Source organism: Hylobates moloch, unplaced genomic scaffold (genome assembly GCF_009828535.3).
Source record: "Hylobates moloch isolate HMO894 unplaced genomic scaffold, HMol_V3 SCAFFOLD_22, whole genome shotgun sequence".
Classification (NCBI taxonomy): domain Eukaryota; kingdom Metazoa; phylum Chordata; class Mammalia; order Primates; family Hylobatidae; genus Hylobates; species Hylobates moloch.
This window is the reverse complement of record NW_026652297.1, coordinates 33,484,857-33,506,617: the sequence shown is the minus strand read 5'-3', so window position 1 is coordinate 33,506,617 and position 21,761 is coordinate 33,484,857. Positions and strand designations below refer to the sequence as shown.

The following is a 21,761-nucleotide window of genomic DNA, read 5'->3' as shown; positions in this document are numbered from 1 at the left end:
AATGTAGTAGCATCTGTGAGATCTTCCAATTTCCTTTGACTTAAATAAATTCTTAGTCATATTTTAAATTACTTACTCCTGGTTGATTTTCTTTTTCTTTTTATGGAATTTCTAGTATATAGATACTGACACTTCTGTGTATTGCATGTCTCTTTTCTTGTGTATTTCCCGTCTGCTTCATGAAGCCTCCTGGAAAAAATCTTCCAGCTCCTGAATTCATTCTTAGTCGTATTCATGCTGCTTCTCAGCCTATGTATTGAACTCTTCATTTCCACAACTATGCTTTTGTTCACAGTATTTCTAGATGTTTCTCTTTATACCTGCTCATTTTAATCACCCTCTGTGTATTTTTGGGACATTTTAATACATATATTCCTACTCTCTGCTTCACTAATTCTCCCTGTGGGGATAGGTTTTAGCTCACCATGTTTAGTAGATGCTGCCTTCCTTGATGGTCTTGTTTGATTCCCTGTGAGCTCTTCTTGCTGGACCCTCAGGGACCCTCTTCTCATACCACTGCTTCAGACATTGTTTCTCCTGAGTGTCTCCCTTACTTGTCACCACTTTGCCCTTGTGGTGTGAGGGAACAAGCAAGGAGTGGCTTGGTGTTCTGTGAACCTTCATCCCACTGTTCTGGCATTTCCTTCCTCACGCAGTTGGTGGGGGGTGGTGTTGAACCTTCCACAATCTGCTAACTGTAATATGGAGGAAAGAAAAAAGGACAAAGGGTTTTTACCCAGCCTCTCCTCCACCCGCAGTAGAGGCGATTGCCTGCCATTTTGTCCTCATTCCAAGACCCCTAGTTTCCCCAGGAATTTATTCCAGTTTTCATTTAGTTTCTCAAATTTATCAGCTGCCCTTGCTTCTGAGTGTCTCTGTCCTCTCAGTTTAGATTTTGGGAGTGTGGCAGAGCATATTGGCTCACGCCTGTAATCCCAACACCTTGGGAGGCCAAGGTGGGAGGATTGCTTGAGCTCAGGAGTGTTCAAGACCAGCTTGGACAATATAGTGGGACCCCGTCTCTACAAAAAATCAAGAAAGAAGCTGGGCATGGTTGCACACACCTGTGGTCTCAGCTACTCGGGATGCTGAGGTGGGAGGATCGCTTGAGTTAGGGAGGTTGAGGCTGCAGTGAGCTGTGACTACACCACTGTTCTCCAGCCTGGGCAACAAAGTGAGACCCTGTCTCAAAATAAATAAATAAAAATACAAATAGATTCTGGGAGCATGCCAGCAGCTCATGCCCATGTGTGGTCTTGTCAGGAATTATAATAGACGTCTTATTTTGAAATAATATTATTTTCTTCTATTTCTGATTAGAAAATTTGAATTTGTATTTATTGTAATAATTTTGGAAAATACAAAAATCTCAGAGAAAAGATAAAAACTGTATGAATCCTGACATTAAGAGCTATTTGCAGCCTGCTTTTCTACTCTTTCTGATGAACTGTATAGTGAACTTTACTTAGGTCATCATGGATTCTACCACATGACATATGATATCTGTCTGGTGGTCTGTCATGTGGATATACCATGAAATGTTTAACTCTTCCACTGTTGGACATTTAAATGGCTTAAAACTTTTTTCCTTAAAAAAAACTTATTTCAAACAGTTGTACAGTCTGCCCAGAAAAAGGGCCCAGGACACAGTTTAAAAATGATAATACTAATAGAACAAAACAAGCAGCACCTGTTGGAAAGATCCCATAAATGTATTGGCAATAACTAGCAAGCACTTCTGATTATTGAAGCTGCAGCCTTTCTGGCCCTGACTAATCAAATGAATGGATTTGCTTGTGACCTGCAAACCTGTATTTGAATACTACATTTTGTATTATGTTGGTTTGAAAAGGCAACTTAATAGTCATATTATTTCAATAGCTTCTTGGCTACTCTGCCTGACTTGAGGGGTAGCCTCGAGTTTTAGATGTGAAATTCCCCAGCATAGTATAGCAAAAGCTACATATACCTAGACATTAGGGCTTGGTTTTATTATTTACTTACTTTATTTATTTATTTTTGAGACAGTCTCACTCTGTTGCCCAGGTTGGAGTGCAGTGGCATGATCATGACTCACTGCAACCTCAAACTCTATGGGCTCAGATGACCCTCCCACCTCAGTCTCCCAAGAGCTGGGATTACAGTGCACCAGCACATCTGGCTAATTTTTTTTTTTTTTTTTTTTTTTTTATAGAAACGGGGTTTTACCATGTTGCTCAGGCTAGTCTCGAACTCCTGGGCTCAAGCGATTCACCCATCTCAGCCTCCCAAAGTGGTGAGATTACAGGCTTGAGCCAGGCCTGGTTAGTTTTAGAAATTTATCTATAATAGAATGTGACACTGATGTCCTTACCAGTTTAAGATTTGAAGTATGGAAAATTGTAGGGCATGGTAGAGTATTTTGTTGTTACTCTTGGCCGTATGTTTTCATTCGTGTTTAGGTTTAGTTTATTGTTTTGATCTTTTCTCATCTTTCTGACCACAAAAGAGACCTGGAAAGGTATCCATCCTACCCCTTTAGCTCTTACCTGAAGGCCTTGAAGACTCTCCAACACTAACGCCTTGGTCTCTGTTCTGGAATAAATTTGGAAAACCAAGCACAGCCAGTCAATGGGCTATTTCCTTCCCGTATAACTTTTGGCCTTGAAGCTAAGACACGTGGTTCTCTGGTTTCTAAGCCTCCTTGGGTCTATGAGGGAGAAGGAGAGGAGAGATTATTTGAAAGCAAGGATTCCACAGGGGGATGTCTGCCTTCAAGCAGTGGTTCTTAACATTTTGTGGGTCATTAACCAAAACCCTGATAGTAAGAATCTGATGAGAACTATTCCAAAAAAAGTAATAAAACATTTATGCACATTGACACAGACTTCGCTTTTTATTTCTGGGGACCCTGAGTTTATGGAGTCCTCAGAAGCCCATTGTTATTTATCAGGTTAAGAATCTCTGGCTTAGAATTTTGGAAATAATTTGTTTAAGAAATGAAATAAAAGAAAATGAATTGGCATTTTCCACCCAGTCATTCCCTGAGCTTATGATGTTTTATTCTTCACTGTGGGAATTCCTTCTTATCTATGGGGTTGGAAGGCGGTGGTTGGCCTATGAGAAGGTCTCCTAGAGCTAGCACAATTCCCACACCTGTACTTCATGATCCTTTTCCCTTTGAAGGTCAGGGGAATGCTCCTATTGGCTCATTTTCTTGAGGTCTTAAAGACTCTGGCACTGGTTGGGCCTGGTGGCTCCCGCCTGTAATCCCAGCACTTTGGGAGGTCGAGGCAGGAGGATTGCTTGAGCCCGGGAGTTTGAGACCAGGCTGGGCAACATGGTAAAACTCCATCTCTACAAAAAATACAAAAATTAGCTGGCCCTGGTGGCACACACCTGTGGTCCCAGCTACTTGGGAAGCTGAGGTGGGAGTCTTACTTTAGCCCAAGGAGGTTGAGGCTGCAGTGAGCTGAGATCACGCCACTGCACTCCAGTCTGAGCAACAGAGCAAGATTCTGTCTCAAAAATAAATAAATAAGTAAATAAACAAAGACTGGCAGTAATGTAGTTTCTTAAATCTAAAGAAAATATCTTAAATTTGGATTTCTTGTATCAAGTTTTTTGTTTTTTGGGTTTTTTTTTTGGTTTTTGGTTGGTTTGTTTGTTTTGAGACAGAGTCTTACTCTGTCACTCAGGCTGGAGAGCAAGGGCATGATCTCCTTTCACTGCAGCTTCTGCCTCCTGGGCTTAAGAGTTCCTCCCATCTCAGCCTCCTGAGTAGCTAGAGGTATAGGCACACCCCACCATGCCAGGCTAATTTTTTTGTATTTTTTGTAGAGATGGGGTTTTGCCATGTTGCCCAGGCTGGTTTCAAACTCCTGGGCTCAAGCAATCCACCTGCCTTGGCCTCCCAAAGTTCTGGGATTATAGGCGTGAGCCACCGTGCCCAGCCGAATCAAATTTTTAAGAACTAAGGCAGTTGCTAGGTAGGTTTGTTTTGTTTTTTGTAATGTTTTCTTCCCCCTGAATTTCCCCAAATGTTTTGCTGTTTCTGCAATACTATGCTCTGATCTGGAAGCTCTACAGTAAAAGTTAAACCTAATATATTTGGGGACTAGGGTGGCAGGTAAGCTGAGCTACTAATAGTCCATGGATCAGTTGGAGGTTGGTCCCATGAAGCAAAGAGGGGGAGACTGGACAATTTACTGGCCCTCCACCTATTTCTTTCCACGCTTGCTATCTTGTTTGTCTTATCTGGCTGTACAGCTTCTCTCTGCAGAATATTTCCTTCTCTCAGAAGTAATGTATACCATTTATTTGCATTTGTTTAGTTGTTCATTCATTACCTCATGTAGTTAGTGATATTTCCTAAACCCCTACTTTGGGGAACAGAGTAAACTAGGCTACAGGATAAACATGAAATTTACAGAAGTTATAATAGGGGGAGAAGATGTGTACATGCAGAACTTTTCTCCAGGGTGCAGGTGATCAGTCAAGTGGATCTCCTGCTTCCATCTCCTCACCTGCTATGACATTATAATTTGTTTCTCTCTGTCTGGACTGCTATAGGGGCCTTAAAAATGTTCTCTGTCTGTTTGCTCTCACCCACCTCCTTTAGCAAAATCTCCTGTAATTGCTGTTACCAGAATGTCATTTGCTGCTTCAGACTGTTGGCTCCTCACTGCCTTCTCTGTCAGTGGGCATGATCCTGACCTTTTTGGCCCTTTACCAGTTGCACTGTCTTTACTCAACTCCTTTCTCCGGCCCAAAGTACACTCTCCATTCTGGCCAAGTAGATTCATTTGGCATATGCACGCTGCCTCACCGTGCCCATGCCCTCCCCACCTCCTGCAGTGGGCATGCTTCCCCTCACCTTCCTGACTCCCACTGCACTCTTTCCCAGTGTGAAATTCTCACGTTTCCTACCAGACCATGTTCTTTTTATGTATTCATCTATTCAACAAATGTTTGTTTAGTAAATGCTGTATGCCAGGCATTTTGCTAGGCAACAGGGAAACAAAGTTCTTGCCTTCACGGAGCTTCAGAGTCCTGTGGTGGGACACAGACAAGTAAATAGTACTTTCAGTTTGGAGTGACCAGTGCTGAGATAGAAAGTATTAGATGCCCCAGGGCACATGTTAAAAGGACAACTTGGTATGGGGAAGGGAGAGATGTCCGGGAGATGTTCCAAAGGCAGTGAGTGACCCAGGCTGTTGAAATTGAGTCTTAAGTTCCTTAGCCAAGGAATGAAAGAAAACTGGAGCAAAACATCATCTGCCAAAAAGCCATGTATTACTGACCTCAGCACACCAATGTGGCTGAGTGAGGCCCGAGTGGGGCGTTGCTGGCTAGGGGTCCCCGGCTTGCAAAGTGACCAAGAAGAAGAATCACTTGTTTGTGACTTTCAACTTTGTAAGGTATTTTAAGTTGGTACTTGGACAAGATGGCTTTTTCTTTGTGTGTGTATTTGAACAAAATGTTCCTGTTTGCAGCACTCAGTGAGTGGTCATTGACACCAGTAATCTATATATTTGCCCTTTAGTGGTGAAATGGAGTTGTTTGAGGTGTTAGCTTGGTTTGGAGTGTCACTAAAAGCCTTTTAAGCCTGCTTCATCACAGTAGCCCTGGGAATCAACGAGAAATGTCTCTGAGTTAAGGGCTAAAATTACAAACATCCAGTCTGATCTGATTATGAGGTATCTTAGAATGGTTCCAACTCGGCGACACATTCGACATTCGTACTGTAGCACTGCCTCTGTTTGTTTGTTGGTGGTCATTTAACATTCAAAGGAAGAAGATGCTAATGGCCAAGGTTCAGAGATAATGTTTTCAGAGTTTGCTCTGTGTTATATGTTTTGTTTTGTTTGAGACAAAGTTTCGCTCTTGTTGCCCAGGCTGGAGTGCAATGGCGTGATCTTGGCTCACTGCAACCTCCGCCTCCCGGGTTCAAACAATTCTCCTGCCTCAGCCTCCCGAGTAGGTGGGATTACAGGTGCTTGCCACCACGCCTAGCTAATTATTTGTATTTTTAGTAGAGACTGGGTTTCGCTATGTTGGCCAGGCTGGTCTCGAACGCCTGACCTCGTGATCCACCTGCCTTGGCCTCACAAAGTGCTGGGATTACAGGCGTGAGCCACTTAGCCTGACCTGTGTTATATATTTTTATCTGGATCAGTAGTTCTTTTGTTTTATTTGAGAGGGAGAGAGTCTTGCACTGCCGCCCAGGCTAAAGCGCAGTGGTGCAAACATAGCTCACTGCAGCCTCAAATGTCACAGTTCAGGTGTAAATCAGTAGTTCTTCATCTTTTTGGGGTCATGGCTCCATTTCACCACCCAGTTAAATTTATGGAAAAGTATACACAGAGGCTGGGCGTGGTGGCTCACGACTGTAATCCCAGCACTTTGGGAGATCAAGGCAGGCAGATCACTTGAAATCAGGAGTACAAGACCAGCCTGGCCAACATGGTGAAAACTTTTCTCTAGTAAAAATACAAAAGTTAGCCGGGCTTGGTGGTGAGCACCTGTAATCCCAACTACTCAGGAGGCTGAGGCAGGAGAATTGCTTGAACCCAAGAGGTGGAGGTTGCAGTGAGCCGAGATGTCACCACTGCACTCCAGCCTGGGCAACAGAGCTGTCTCAAAAAAAAGAAAGAAAAAAGAAAAGTTTACACAGGCACACACAGAATTGTATATACCATTTTAGAAGGTTCCTGGATCCTCTAAAGTCCCTCATCTCCCTTCAGCCCTCAGGATCATTATTGGTTCATTCTAACAAGGTCCATATAACATGGTTGCCATTTTAAGCTAACTGTGCTACCCACTGATGCTTGGTTCCTTTCTCACCATTCTGGTTTCCTTGCAGTTGATAACTCGCACACGAGAAACAATCTGAGGCCCCTTACACATCTGCCGCTAAGAATCACTGTCCTGTACTTCCCTTCCTCTCTTCTCTGGAAACAATGGATGCATATGTATTTGTTGGAGAAGTACAAATAGATGAGTTCTGCCCAAGCAGAGAAAAAGCTCTTACATACTTGTGTGAATATACTTGTGCAAATAGAAAATAGAAGCTATTCACACATAGCTGCCTTTACCGCTGGCCTTTTTCTGTTTCCATATTAAATGTTTTTCAAGTTATAAAGCTGCTTATAACATAAGACCAAAATTATGTTATTTAAAAAATAATGAAGCTCATGTATCCATGCTTATATATAACAGAAGGTGAAAGGAAAATACTCAAGGCACAGCTACTCGGAGACCACAATGCAGATGTTGAGACTTTACTATTATTTGGAATTTTATTTACTGCGAAATTGGGTGGGACAGAAAAAAGAGGGGTAAGCCTTCTTAGTAAACTGTGTTGCTGGCTTTTTTCTTCTGACAATCCACTGGGTATTTTCAATGGAGATGAGGAAAGGATGTGTTTCAGATGGAAACTTTTATGAGCTCTCCTGTGAGCTCTCCAGCTTCTCAATCCATGGGCCCTCATTTTGATTTCTTATTTTAATCCTAATTTATTTAGAAAGGGTAATATTTTTTGAAATGCTTTGAAAACAATCAAAATTAAATTCAAGCTGTGGTGAATAAAAATAAAAACACAGCATCCTAAGAATCACATAGTAGTGTGCCCTGGGAGTTCCTAGTTCACAAGCAGATCGTGGATGTTAACCTATGAGACTTACAGAAGTCATCTAGGGGAGATGGGTCAAGAAATAGCCCCATTTTATAGGAAACCCTGCTCAGAGCTGTAACTGAGGTCACGAGGCTGGTCATGGAATCGGGAGTAGATTTGACCTTCTAGTTCCCAATCCAGGTTGTTCATGGCTTCTATGCCACTGGGACTTAGTGTAAATCTCCTTAACTCTTTGAGTCCTAAATTCCATATTCCCATAGTGTATGCTTATTTCCTGTGTTTCAGAGTTATTTTGAGAATCAAATTCTATAATGCATGCTTCTCAAAGTGTGATTCCCCAGGCCAGCAATGGCAGCATCTCCTGGGAAGATGTGAAAAATGCAGATTCTCAGGCCCCACCCCAACCTGAATCTGAAACTCTGGGAGGGGCCCAACAATCCGTGTTTTAGCACACCCTCCAGGGGATTCTGACTCACAAGAAGCTTGAGAACCACTGATGGCGTGTGAGATAGCATTTTGAAAAGACGAAAGCATTACAGAAATACAAGCTACCTTGTTTTAATGGAGGTAAAGTGTATATATGGTAAAACACAAAGATCTTAAATCTGTAAAACTGAATTTTCATATAATCACTGCCCCAGTGAAGATACAGAACTTGTTCATCCCTCTGTAAAGCTCCTTCTTGCCTCTTCCCGTCAGTCCCCACCCAACTTAGGCAGCCAGTGGTTAAGGACAGACTATTCCTTAGAGAACATAAGAGAACTCGATGATGGGTTAAACGTAGAAAGAGCAATGTCTGTGTTCTCGTATTCTTTCACTATTTGTAGGTAATGTTCCTTTTAAAATTACTAACCGTATTTCTGTGTTCTTTTTCAGCCCATGGACCAAGCTTCTCTCAAAAACAGCGATGTTCTTGTTCTGACAGGGCTTACCCAGATCCCCACTGCAAACCCAGATGGAATGGTGGGAGAGTTCTGCAGCAACCTAGGTGTGCAACCGTCTCTCATCTTACGTTGGATGATCTATCTTGCATTTATTTTACAATAATAAATATAATATTTTACAATAATGGGTGACGGAGTGCTTACAGGGTAGCAGTTGTCAAAGGAGGGAGGCAGTACATCTTTGCAAATAATAGCACAGAAAAGAGTGTTACACTTTGAACTCACAGCAGCGATACAGTGAACAGATATATATGTATGAATGTTTGTTTGTTTGTTTGTTTTTGAGACAGAGTCTTGCTCTGTCACCCAGGCTTGAGTGCAGTGGCATAATCTTGGCTTACTGCAACCTCCGTCTCCTGGGTTCAAGCAATTCTCCTGACTCAACCTCCTGAGTAGCTGGGACTACAGGCGTGTGCCAACACACCCGGCTAATTTCTGTATTTTTTGTAGAGAGAGGGTTTCACCATGTTGGCCAGGCTGGTCTGGAACTCCTGACCTCAGGCCATCCGCCTGCTTTGGCCTCCCAAAATGCTGGGATTTCAGGCATGAGCCACAGCACCCGGCCGAACAGGTATATTTTTTCCCCACTAATATTTGGTTGGTTTTATTTTTTCTTCTTTTGAGGAAAGGCTAAATTAAGAGAGGTATGGGGTATTTTCTACCTGGAAGAAATTTATTTTCCTTTGGATATAACTGTCACTAAATCTGGAAGTTCTTGCCTCTCATTTAGACAAATAGGTTGGTTACTGTCTTAGTCAGTTTGGGCTGCTGTAACAGAATACTGCACACATTAACTTCTCACAATACTGGAGACTGGGAAGTCTGAGATCAGGGTGCCAGCATGGTGGTTTCTTGATGCAGATGACCACCATTTTGCTGTGTCCTCATGTGGAGAAGAGGGGAAGCTCTGGTGTCTCTTCCTCTTCTTCTTCTTTTTTTTTTTTTGAGATGGAGTCATGCTCTGTTGCCCAGGCTAGAGCACAGTGGCATGATCTTGGCTCACTGCAACCTCTGCCTCCCAGGTTCAAGCAATTCTCCTGCCTCAGCAGGAGTGTGCCCGGCTAATTTTTGTATTTTTAGTAGAGACAAGGTTTCACTATGTTGGCCAGGCTGGTCTCGAACTCCTGACCTCATGATCCGTCCGCCTCGGCCTCCCAAAGTGCTGGGATTACAGGTGTGAGCCACCGTGCCCTGCCTCTTGTCCTCTTATGAGGGCATGAATCCCATCCTGGGGCCTGCACCCTCATGACCTCGTCTAAACCTAATCACTTCCCAAAGTCCCTGCCTCTCTGTACCATCACAGTGGGGGTTAGGCCTACAACATGAGAATCTTGTGGGGGACGCACACATTCAGTCCGTAACAGCTACCAAAGAGGTGTTAATGAGCTCAGACCTTCAGCTCCAGCAACTTTAAGTGATATTACTTCTGCTCTAGGAAGAAGAAGTGGTCATCTTCTTATATTTACATGGAAGGCGCTGTTCTTAGAAATTAAACTTAGCCATGCTAATAAACATAGTCTGTTTTTGTTCTTTGATACTAATCCAAAGGTAATTTATTTGTACCTTAGAAAAATAATTGGACTAATCTCAAATAGAGTCTTGGTTCGTATGTTTGTTTATAATCTAGAATCATAGACTCAAAGAACTTTAGGCTTGAAAGCAACCTTACATTTAATTCAGTCTCCCAAAGTGGGGTCCACTAACCACATTCCTTAAGACCAGTGGGATTACTTATTAAAAATGCAAATTTGGGGGCCCTACCTTAGACCTAGTAAGTCAGAATCTCTGGGGAAAGGAGACATCCAGAAGAAAAGTTGCATTTTCAACATATTCTCTGGCATTTTCCACGCAAACTAAAGCTTGAAAATTACTGATCTCGTTCATTCTTTTCACGCAACTGATGCAGAAACTGAGGCCAAGGAAGGTTGTAGTGGCTTTCCTGTGTTCCTGTGGGTTGGGACAAAGGTAGGATTTGAGCCAGGCTCTTGAGCTATGACCAGCGATGTTGATTTTCTCCACTGTACCCTACTCTAGTACCATAATCTAGTAATAGCAAGTCCACCAGCCTTCAAGTTACAGCATCTAGGTGAGCCTAAGTACTTAAAGTATAGGGGATTTTCCTGCAGACAAACGTTAATGAAAGAAAATACTACTAACTCCTGCAGACAAACGTTAGTCAAACAGAAAAACTCGGCCTATTTTCTTATAGGTCATTCAGCCATGGTCAGAGACTGAACAGAGACAAATCCAGCAAAATTTTGAGCAGGATCTAAAACGGGAAGGAGCTTGGAGGCTCTGTCCTGAAGCTCAGCTGCCATTGGTAAAAACCCAAACCCCTAATCACATGCTCTATTCCCAGGGACCTAGATTAGACAATGATGAGAAAATCAGTATCAGCCTATAGCGTCCCCTGCTTTGATGTGTTCTTCAAAAGAAGCAGCTTATTAGACATGTGAGTAAATCATAAAAACAGAAGTAGGAAAACAAGTGCAAATCTTATTTTACAAGTTACAGTCTATCTTTATAACACTGCGCTTTTGACACGATGTTTTTCTCTCCTCTGGCATCCACTTTTCTAGCTCTGACAGTCCGGAATGGAGGAAACGTGTTGGTTCCGTGCTACCCTTCTGGAGTGATCTATGACCTCCTGGAGTGCCTATATCAGTACATTGACTCAGCCGGGCTCTCCAGCGTCCCCCTCTACTTCATCTCCCCTGTGGCCAACAGTTCACTGGAGTTTTCCCAGATCTTTGCTGAGTGGTATGTCAGTGGTTTTTTTCTACGAATTTTATTTGATTCAGTACATTCAAGCAGTAAGAATAAAAATAATCCTGTTTTTTCTCACATTACTGTGGAAATTTCATTTTGTTGTTTTTCTGTCTGTGATAAGATTGCATTATTAAAAGCCAAATCTGTTGTATTGCTAAGTTTAGAATAATAGTTGTCAAAGAGGGAAGAATGCAAGGCAGACTTACCTTAGCCCAGCACTTTCAAAACTGGTAACAAAAATCTTATATACTTATCACATGCCACCCTCTGTCTGTTACTAGGTGAAATGACATTCTAAAAGTTAAAAAAATTTTCAAGCCCAAGCTCGTGTTGTCTAAAATGTATAGTGCTAAATCTGAGAAAAAAAACTAGATTTTTAAAAATTGCAATAGTATGATATTTGACAAAATTTTATTACATCAGAAAATTGATCAAATCCTAGAGCTGGCAAAATATGAAACAATACGAAATTAGTGAACCTTTTTAGAGTTATTTTGCATGTTTGAATGTAACTCACCTGACCAAAAATAAAGGGAGAAGTGGGAAATAACTTTTACAATATCCCCAGTGGTGCCTTAGAATGGTGCTTCCCAAACGTTCTGGGACTGTGACACAGGCAGACTGGGCTGCATTTAATCCCTTTTAGTCATGAGGTAGCCAGATAGACACAGCATGTACTGAGTTTCTAATTAAAAAGGAATTTGTACATCATCGTCTCATGATATATTCAGTTACACTGCCCCCAACCCTTGCTTTTGTAAAGTACTTTTTTCATTCCCTTCTGTGGTCTTTTCTCCCCGCTGTGTTTAGACTCATACAGGCGTCTCTATCCCATGTACAAATTATTCTTCTTTGTCACGTTTTTTTTTTTTTTTTTGAGACAGAGTCTTGCTCTGTCGCCCAGGCTGGAGTACAGTGGCACAATCTCCACTCACTGCAACCTCTGCCTCCTGGGTTCACGCAATTCTCCTGCCTCAGCCTCCCAAGTAGCTGGGATTACAGGCACCCGCCACCATGCCCGGCTAATTTTTGTATTCTTAGTAGAGAGGGGGTTTCACCATGCTGGTCAGCTGGTCTCGAACTCCTGACCTCAGGTGATCCGCCTGCCTTGGCCTCCCAAAGTGCTGGGATTAACAGGCGTGAGCCACTGCGCCCGGCCCTTTGTCACTTTTTATTGGTACCCGGTGAATTTTATCCTTTGTGAACAGGGTCTCATTTTTTCCAGCAGAGGAAGGTCATCTTGAGTAATGAGCAGTCTACCCTCAGTGTCACTTGCACATTTAATCAGTGTGCTCTGAATTTCTGCTTCCAGATCCTTAATAAAAATACTGAAGAAGATACTCCCTGGGCCAGCCCTGTGGGCTTCTGTGGTTGGATCCCAGCAGGGTGTGCACTCTTCAAGTCCAGTTTTCACCCACCACATATGTTTTATGTTGTTGGAATATTTTATTTGACAGAAGCCGGGAATACAAAAATGAGAGGAGGTTGTTTTTTGTGTTTCTGGTTTTTAGATATTTGTTAGTTTCTAATATACATGTAATATGTGTTTACCATAGGAAAAAAATTAAAATTACAGAAGACAGTAAAGTTTAGTAGGCTGAGGCGGATAGATCACCTGAGGTCAGGAGTTTAAGACCTGTCTGGCCAACATGGTGAAATTCCGTCTCTACTAAAATACAAAAATTAGCCAGGCATGGTGGTGGTGCATGCCTGTAATCCCAGCTACTTGGGAGGCTGAGGCAGGAGAACTGCTTGAACCTGGGAGGCAGAGGTTGCAGTGAGCCGAGATCACACCACTGTACTCCAGCCTGGGCAACAAAGTAAGACTTTATCTCAAAAAATAAATAAATAAACTGACCCCATCATCCTGCTATCCAGAAATAACTCACCACTCTTAGCATTCTGATGTATTTCTTCTTCCTATATCAGTATCATACTGAATGTTTAATTTTGAATCCTGCTTTTAAAAATTAAATATTAGATTAAAGCATTATCAAATCTTTAAGAACATAAATTTTACATGACTACATTATTACGTCATTTGTACATCATTTATATATGGTATGATCTGGTTAATTTTCTTACTAGATGGAAGGGCTTTTCCCAGTTTTTTTGCTTTTCTTAATAAATGTTCAATTAATATCATTCTCTGTGTATATGATGACATCTTTTGCTTTAGGTAAATTACTAAAAGTAGAATTACTGGAACAAAGGGTATAAATATTTTTTAATGTTTACTATCTGAATCTAAATTGCTTTCCAGAAAGATTTTTCTATAAATTGGTCTCTTTGCCCATTTACTTATTAGAGGTTTTGTACGTTTCTCATACATTTATTCAAACTCCTTCTATATGTATTAAGGATATATTTATGTAGAGTTTTTTTCTCATTTTGGCACATTTTTGTCTTTGGTTTTTTTCCATTTTTAAAATAATAAACTTACTACTTTGGAATGATTTTAGATTTACAGAAAAGTACACAGATAGTACAGAGGGTTCCTGTATACCTCTTACTCGGTTTCCCCTAATGTTAATGTCTCACGTGGCCATGTTCATTAGTCCAAATTTTTAAAATAACAGTACTTTTTTTGTTTTTTAAGACGGAGTCTTGCCCTTGTCTCTTGTCGCCGAAGCTGGAGTGCAATGGTGCGATTTTGGCTCACTGCAACCTCTGCCTCCTGGGTTCAAGCAATTCTCCTGCCTCAGCCTCCTGAGTAGCTGGGATTACAGGTGTCCGCCACCATGCCCAGCTAATTTTTATATTTTTAGTAGAGACAGGGTTTCACCATGTTGGCCAGGGTGGTCTCAAATTCCTGACCTCAGGTGATCCACCCGCCTCGGCCTCCCAAAGTGCTGGGATTACAGGCATGAGCCACTGCGCCCACCCTTAAATAACATTAGTACATTATTATTAACTCTGAATCTTTATTCTGATTGCACCAGTTTTTCCACAAATTTTTTTGTTTTTATTCAGGATCCAATCCAGGGTAACACATTGCATTTAGGCCTTTGACTTTTTTTTTTTGCAAGAAGTTTTTTTTTAGTTTTTTATACTGATAGTTTTAGTCTCTTTTGCAGTTTCTTCTGTTAATACTATGTTTAGAAAATTCTTGCCCCTATAGGTGTCACATGGCTAAACATACTTTCTTTCAATTTTATTGTAGCTTCTTTCTTTTTTTACATCACCCCTTAACTATTTTATCTGGAATTTGTTTTAGTATATAGTATGAAGAGAAGCATTAATTTCATTTTTTCCCAAGTAGTCAAGTACTTACCTGTCCAAGTACTATTTATTGAGTAATGTTAACCTTTTCAGCTGATTTGTATTAATGCCGTATGCCAGACTTTCATATGTACTAGGTTTTGTTTCTAGACTATCCTGATTGAGTGACCCATTCATTCTTTGGCCAACATGATGCTAATATATTTTAATAACTGCAGCCTCACTTATAATTGTAGTCTGTGGTAAAGTACATTTCTCCATTATTTTTCTTAGAATTCTTGGAGGTATTTTTGCTTACTTATTTTTGTGGAAGAATTGTGGAATCACTGTATCAGTTTTCAGAATATCTTCTTGAGTCCACAAAACCTATAAATTACAGTTTGCAGTAGTTTTCCCATGGTGAGACATGGGATGTGTGTCTGTCTTTTAAGCTTTTCAAATATTCCTCCCGTAGACTCTTAAACTCAGTGATCATATTATTCTTGTTTCCATCGACAGTTTTATTTACTTAAATCCATAAACCTTTAAGTGCCAAAGCACTGAGGATACGAAGAGGTCCCTGACCTTGAGGAATCTGTACCAGGAAGGAAGAGGCAGCTGTGTAAAGCTCTTACCACTCGGAAATAATCTGATGGAGATATATACACACATACCCACGCGCACACCTACATATATCTGTATGGTATTCAGAGAAGGGGGTGGGTGGTGACCCCGTTTGGGGGTTTAAGAAAGGATTCTGGAAGGAGGTGCTCCTGAAGAATGACCAAGAATCAGCCAGACAGAAACACTATTTAAGAATGAGTTGGGTGGTCTGCCGGGGGTGGTGTGTGGGTGGTGAGGATAACACAGGCCAAGACAGATGGGAGGTTTGAATGGTTTGGTTTGTTCAGAGAACTATCCATAGTTCTTTATTGTTACAGTATGAAGTTCAGGATGGGGAGTGGCAGGGTGTGAGGCTAGAGGGATCCTGTCCATGGTGGGGATTCATTGGAGGATTCTAAGCAGGAAATGAACATGATTGTATGTGCATTTTATATAGAGCCTTCTGCATTTATGTGAAGTTTGTTGGGAGGTGGTGGGAGGGGGTGCAACTGAAGTACAAGACAAGAGTCTTTGCAGAGGTCGAGGGACAGAAGACTCCAGTCTCTACCATCCTGGAGGAAAGCAATGCAGGAACCGATTTGAGAGGTGATTAGGAAATACAATGGGCAGGACTTACTGGTTACTTGATATAGAAAAGGTAGCAATCAAGATTGACACCGCAATTTCTAGTGTAGTAGATCGTGTTGACCCCAAACAAAATAGGTTCTACAAAGGAAGGGTAGGTTCATACAGCAAGGGTGGTTAGCTTAGTTTGTTTTTGTCCCTGGGGGCATTGACGGTGCCTGAGGCAGGGGATGTGCAGGTGAAACTTGTCCAATCCAAAGATCTGAGAAGCCCAGGCTGGAGTCACAGGTTGGGGTGTCCTCAGCGTTGAGGTAGTTGAGTGGCTGGGATTGCCACAAGAATGAATGGGATTGTCTGGGGAGAGGATTTCAGGTTAGAGGAACAGGCAGTGGGGAAAGGATGGACTTAAGTAATGCCTGCATTTTTGGGGTTGTTAGAGAACAAATATTTAGGAAAAGTGTGAAGACAAATTGTTAAAGAAGTAGAAAGAGGCCGATCAGGGTGGCTCACACCTGTAATCCTAGCACTTTAGGAGGCCAAGGCAGGAGGACTGCTTGAGGCCAGGAGTTCGAGATCAGCCTGAGCAACATAGCAAGACCTCATTTCCACAAAAGATTAAAATATTAGCAGGGTATGGTGGTGCACGTCCATAATTCCAGCTACTCGGGAGGCTGAGACAGGAGGATTTCTTGAGCCTGGGAGATTTCTCTGTGTTTCTGTTTCACTGTGCTGTTCTCTTTCATGCAGCCTTGCTGTAAAGCACGCTTTTTCCCTAAATAAGAAACTCAAGTTACCAAAATGGATAGCTGCTAGCTCCAGACTTGCATTAACTTAGCAAGTCCCTGCCCCCCACGCCAGGACCACCACAGCCTGTTCAGAGGGTTTGGCTTCCTCTCCTCTTTGGTGTTCTGAATGGGTGCTTCACAGCCTAGCTGCTCTGTGCTCAGCCCGGACTGCTGTCCTGGGCTTACTCCCTGCCACTCTGGTTCCCTGGCTCTGTGCTTCCCGTTCTCAGGGGTTCTGCTCTGGCTTCTACATGGTCCTGCTTTGATGCCTACAGAAGCCCAGCCTCTTGCTATCCAGTGTCTGCCCTTGCTCCAAGCTAAGGGGCTTGGTTGTTTGGGTTGGTTTTGTTTTTGCAGAGGATGGAGATGCGAGGGAATAGCTCTTGAAAGACCTCTCTGATCTTTTGTGGGGTTTGGAGTGTTGGTTGGTTGGTTGGTTGGTTGGTTGGCTGGCTGGTTGGTTGGTTGGTTGGTTGGTTGGTTGGTTGGTTGGGTTTTGAGACAGGCTCTCACTCTGTCACCCAGGCTGGAGTGCAGTAGCATGATCACGGCTCACTGCAGCCTCAACCTCCTGGTCTCAAGTGATCCTCCCACCTCAGCCTCCTGAGTACCTGGGACTACAGGTGTCACCATCATGTCCAGCTAATTTTTGTACAGACAAGGTTTCATCTCGTCTGAACCCATGAACTCCTGGGTTCAAGTGATCTGCCCGCCTTGGCCTTCCAGAGTGGTGGGATTACAGTCCTGAGCCACAGTGCCTGGCTCTGATCCTTTGTTGAACAAGCAGTGGAAGAGTGTGCAGTACCTGAGGTCTGGCCATCAGGGAGCAGGAGGGTCTGTCACATTCCCAATTAGAGATGATCCTAGAAGCGCCATTTATTCTTCATTCTTCCTGATAATCTGGTATACACAGATCTCCTTTTGAACTCTAGCAGCTACCCCCAGAAGAAGCAAACTCTAATCAGGTCCTTCAGCCTCTGTCTTAGAAAGGGTGTGGGGCCCTGTCTGCTGTGCCTGCATGAGGATTCTAGAGCAGAGCATGAAGAATCTGTTAGCAGAACTGGCCTAAGTGTTATGTAGGTGGGCTTCACAATCTCTAACATATTGTAATCTCTTCTGTATCCCTAATCTCTGCCTTTAATGCATGTAGGATAATGTCCTTTGGAACAATCAAAGTAAGTTTAGAACCAAGCTCTTATATTTGTCTCCCTGAGCTAGAAATAAATACAGAACTAGTGTCTATTTAGATAATATAAGGTAACCCTCCAAAAGCACCTTGCTCTTCCATATTTATATCTTCCAAGTAGGGTATAAAGTGATTTTTTTAAACCAAACTTAAACGAAACTAAGGGTAGGAAAAATTAGATATAAGGTATTAATACAAAATCCAAGCCCTGAAGTCCTGAGCTCCTCCCCTCAAAGTAGTGACTTTTTTTAAAATATCAAACCTGCACAACACCCACATATATTGATTTATCAACTGTAAACTTTTTGCCACATTTGCTTTATCCAGACATCTCAGTATTGTAAAGTCATAACTGACTAGGAAAAAGCAAATGTAAATTACCAAAAACATTCACAGTGTCTCTAGCCTGTGATCCTTTGTTCTTCTCTAGTTGGAGTTAGCAATGCTGCTGTTAAAAATAGTGCGAGGGCCAGGCACAGGGGCTCACGCCTGTAATCTCAGCACTTTGGGAGGCCGAGGCGGGTTAATCAGCTGAGGTCAGCAGTTTGAAACCGGCCTGGCCAACATGGTGAAACCCCGTCTCTACTAAAAATACAAAAATTCGCCGAGTGTGGTGGCAGGTGCCTGTAATTCCAGCTACTTGGGAGGCTTCGGCAGGAGAACCGCTCGAACCCAGGAGGTGGAGGTTGCAGTGAGCCAAGATCGCACCATTGCACTCCAGCTGGGCAACAAGAGCGAAACTCTGTCTCAAAAAAAAAAAAAAGTGCATAGACAAAAACAGAAGCCATGTCTCAAGGTGTAGATCACTTTCTTTGTGAAATTGACCACACTAAATGCAATATGATATCATGGATTGGATCCTGGAATTAGTTGATTATCATGTCCTGATGTTAATTTCTTAGTTGACGACTGTGCCAGTCATATCAGATGTTAACTCTGGGGACATAGGGTGAAGGGACCATGGGAACTCTGTACTGTCTTTGCAGCTTTTCTTTAAATCTAAAATTATTCCAAAATAACAAGTTTATATTTTAAGAAAAAATGTATTGAGAAATTCTAAAGTTTAAAAAAATACAAGATACATCTCTTCTCTAGGCACTGGCTTTCATTCACAGTGAAATTCACTGGCGGGAAATTTTTAAATAAACTTCAGTATTTAATATTTGCACTGCTGCCACTAGGTGGCAACAGATACCACCGTATGCTCTTCCTCACATGCTGATGTGTTTTTCCTCTTTAATAGGCTTTGTCACAACAAACAGAGTAAGGTGTATCTTCCAGAACCGCCTTTTCCTCATGCAGAGGTAAGAAAACAAAATCACTGGGACATGGAAAAGAAGAAATGTGGATAACCTGATGCAGATGCAGACAGCAGGTCGTTAGATAAAATAGATCGCTATTGAAACCTGTAGACCCCTTTGCCTCCCAAGTAAGACACAGGGAAGTATTTTAACTCAAGCTTCACTTGCTTTCCTCCTATTAACACTTTGTATTGCACACATGGAGCAGCCCTTCCCCGAAATGCTGGGGACCACAGAATTGTTTCAGACTTGGGATTCGGGAATATACTTACTGGTTGAGCATCCCAAATTTGAAAGTCTGAAATCAAAATGCTCCAGTGAGCATTTCCTTTGAGCATCATGTTGGTGCCCAAAAAGTTCAGATTCTGGAACATTTTGGATTAGGGATGCTCAGCCTGTACTATGTTCGTGCAATTCATAGCCTGCTTCTGTTCTACTGCGCATGATGAATTGTATTTTGATACATAATACTACCTTTTTAAATTGGGTTTATGTATTGTCAGAGTGTTCTTTCCAATTATATCAGTTCATGTATGTACATTTTTAATGATAAAAATAACATTTCAGTTCAAAAAATAAAAGGCTTCTTCCTCCCTCACAGAACAAATGGGTGTTTTCTATATAGCTGAATACCCAGCTTTGTTGTCAGGTTCTTTTCACCCAAGGGTATATTATGAACATTTTTCTGTGTCTCATGTTATTATTGCTGTACTACCATGAAGCTAACAGACAATAGTTACTCCCCATTTTTGGTTATATTTTCACTCAAAGATTCTCTAAATTGGTATCACCACCTTAGAAAACTGACAGTATCGGCCAGGCACGGTGACTCACGCCTGTAATCCCAGCACTTTGGGAGGCCGAGGCAGGTGGATCACGAGGTCAGGAGATCGAGACCATCCTGGCTAACATGGTGAAACCCCGTCTCTACAAAAAATTAGCCAGGCGTGGTGGCAGGCACCTGTAGTCCCAGCTACTTGGGAGGCTGAGGCAGGAGAATGGCATGAACCTGGGAGGCAGAGCTTGCAGTGAGCTGAGATCACACCACTGCACTCTAGCCTGGGTGACAGAGCAAGACTCCGTCTCAAAAAAAAAAAAGAAAGAAAACTAACAGTATCTGCTAAAGCTGAACAATGTACTCTATGCCTCCGCAGTTTTGTTCCTAAAGTATACATCGAACAGAAGTGCATAGAGATGTTACCAAAAGACATACACACAAATCTAGAATTTGGTCAGGTTCAGTGGCTCACACCTATAATCCCAACATTTTGGGAGGCCGAAGTGGGAGGATCACTGGAGGCCAGGAATTTGAGACCAACCTTGACATCATGGCAAAACCCTGTCTCTACAAAAAAATACAAAAAATTAGCCGGGTGTGGTGGCACATGCCTGTAGTTCTAGCTACCCTAGAGGCTGGGGTGGGAGGATCACCTGAGCCAAGGGAGTTCGAGGCTGCTGCAGTGAACTGCAATCGTGCTACTTACTGCACACCAGTCTGGGTGACAGAGCAAGACCCTGTCTCCAAAAAAAAAAAAAAAAAAAAAATCTAAAATTTTTGGTAATAGTACTGAAATATACTCAAATTCTCATCAGCAATAGCATGGATTTTGTGGTATACTCACACAGTCCCTTACATCACTGTGAACAAATAAGCTCCAATTATATGCAGTGTAGATAAACTTCACAAACATAATGTGAGTGAAAGATCCAGATGTAAAAGAGTAGATATGGTATGATTTTATTTATATAAAAGTTCAAAAACACAATAAACTGATCTGTGGTATTAGATGCCAGTGTGGTAGTGATCCTGGAGGGGAGGGGACAGTAGCGACAGGAAGGGGACAAAGAGGGATTTCTGAGGAGCTAGTAATGCTTTATTTCTTGATGTACACGTGTTCACCTTGTAAAAAATCCATCAAGGTGTAGAGAGTTAGATAAAAGGAAACAGTGAAGGCTGGAATGAATCCTGTGCTGTTGGATAGAATTGATGGTATTGATGTGAACTCCTATTTTCAATATATGTATATAGACACAGAAAGAAATACACTTGTGCGTGTGTGTGTATACGTGTGTCTGTGCACATACGCATCTTCCAGCTCTGGCCACAGAGAGGGCCTGGGAGCAGTGACATGCCACTAACTGAGGAACACATTTAGCTCCCAGATGTTGGTTTCTAGATACCATTCTCCACTAAAAGGAACCAGGCCTCTTTGGAAAATACAAGATGAGGCTATAAGATCTTGCTGTATGCTCAGAGAATGATGGGGACATGTCAGAAGCCACATCTGAGATCACTGGAACATCAAAATAAATAATGCTAGTAATGAATATAATCCACTGAATGACAGAAACTCCCGCATCCATAGTGAGGTAACTGAGTACGTAGGCAAGAGGGGAAAGTTCTTCCAACAGTAAACTCACATAATTAATGTAGGAAAGAACCTTAGAATTAGAAAATCACCATTTGGCAGCCACCGCAGTAATAATTTATTCCTGCAAGAAACACCACTGGGTGCTAAAACCAGTGGGTGAAAATTTCATGAAGAACTAGATCATTTATAGTCCCAAAAAGTATGTCCCCACAAAAGTCATGTTTATTACAAAGAGAGAAATAGTAACTGGAGTTTGGACAAACCTGACATCTATGCAGTCAACGTTAACATCACCAGTAATTGGACTAATTGACATTGTGTGGCTCTTAACGCAAATTATTGAGAAGACAGCGTGATTCTGTGATCCTGCTGCTAAAAATGCCTCACCTGAATCTAATGA

The 21,761-nt window shown here is 42.1% G+C and overlaps 1 protein-coding gene across 3 annotated transcripts in view; it reads left to right on the top strand.

Moving 5' to 3' along the window:
* The window catches only part of INTS9 (integrator complex subunit 9), a 118,004-nt gene that overhangs the window by 79,862 nt on the left and 16,381 nt on the right, over positions 1–21,761 (top strand). For all 3 annotated transcript variants that reach the window (XM_058433283.1, XM_032143945.2, XM_032143946.2), the window contains 3 exons: positions 8,492–8,603; positions 11,139–11,319; positions 18,932–18,992. In XM_058433283.1, the coding sequence (XP_058289266.1) occupies positions 8,492–8,603; positions 11,139–11,319; positions 18,932–18,992 (354 nt within the window). The remainder of the gene's footprint in view (positions 1–8,491; positions 8,604–11,138; positions 11,320–18,931; positions 18,993–21,761) is intronic.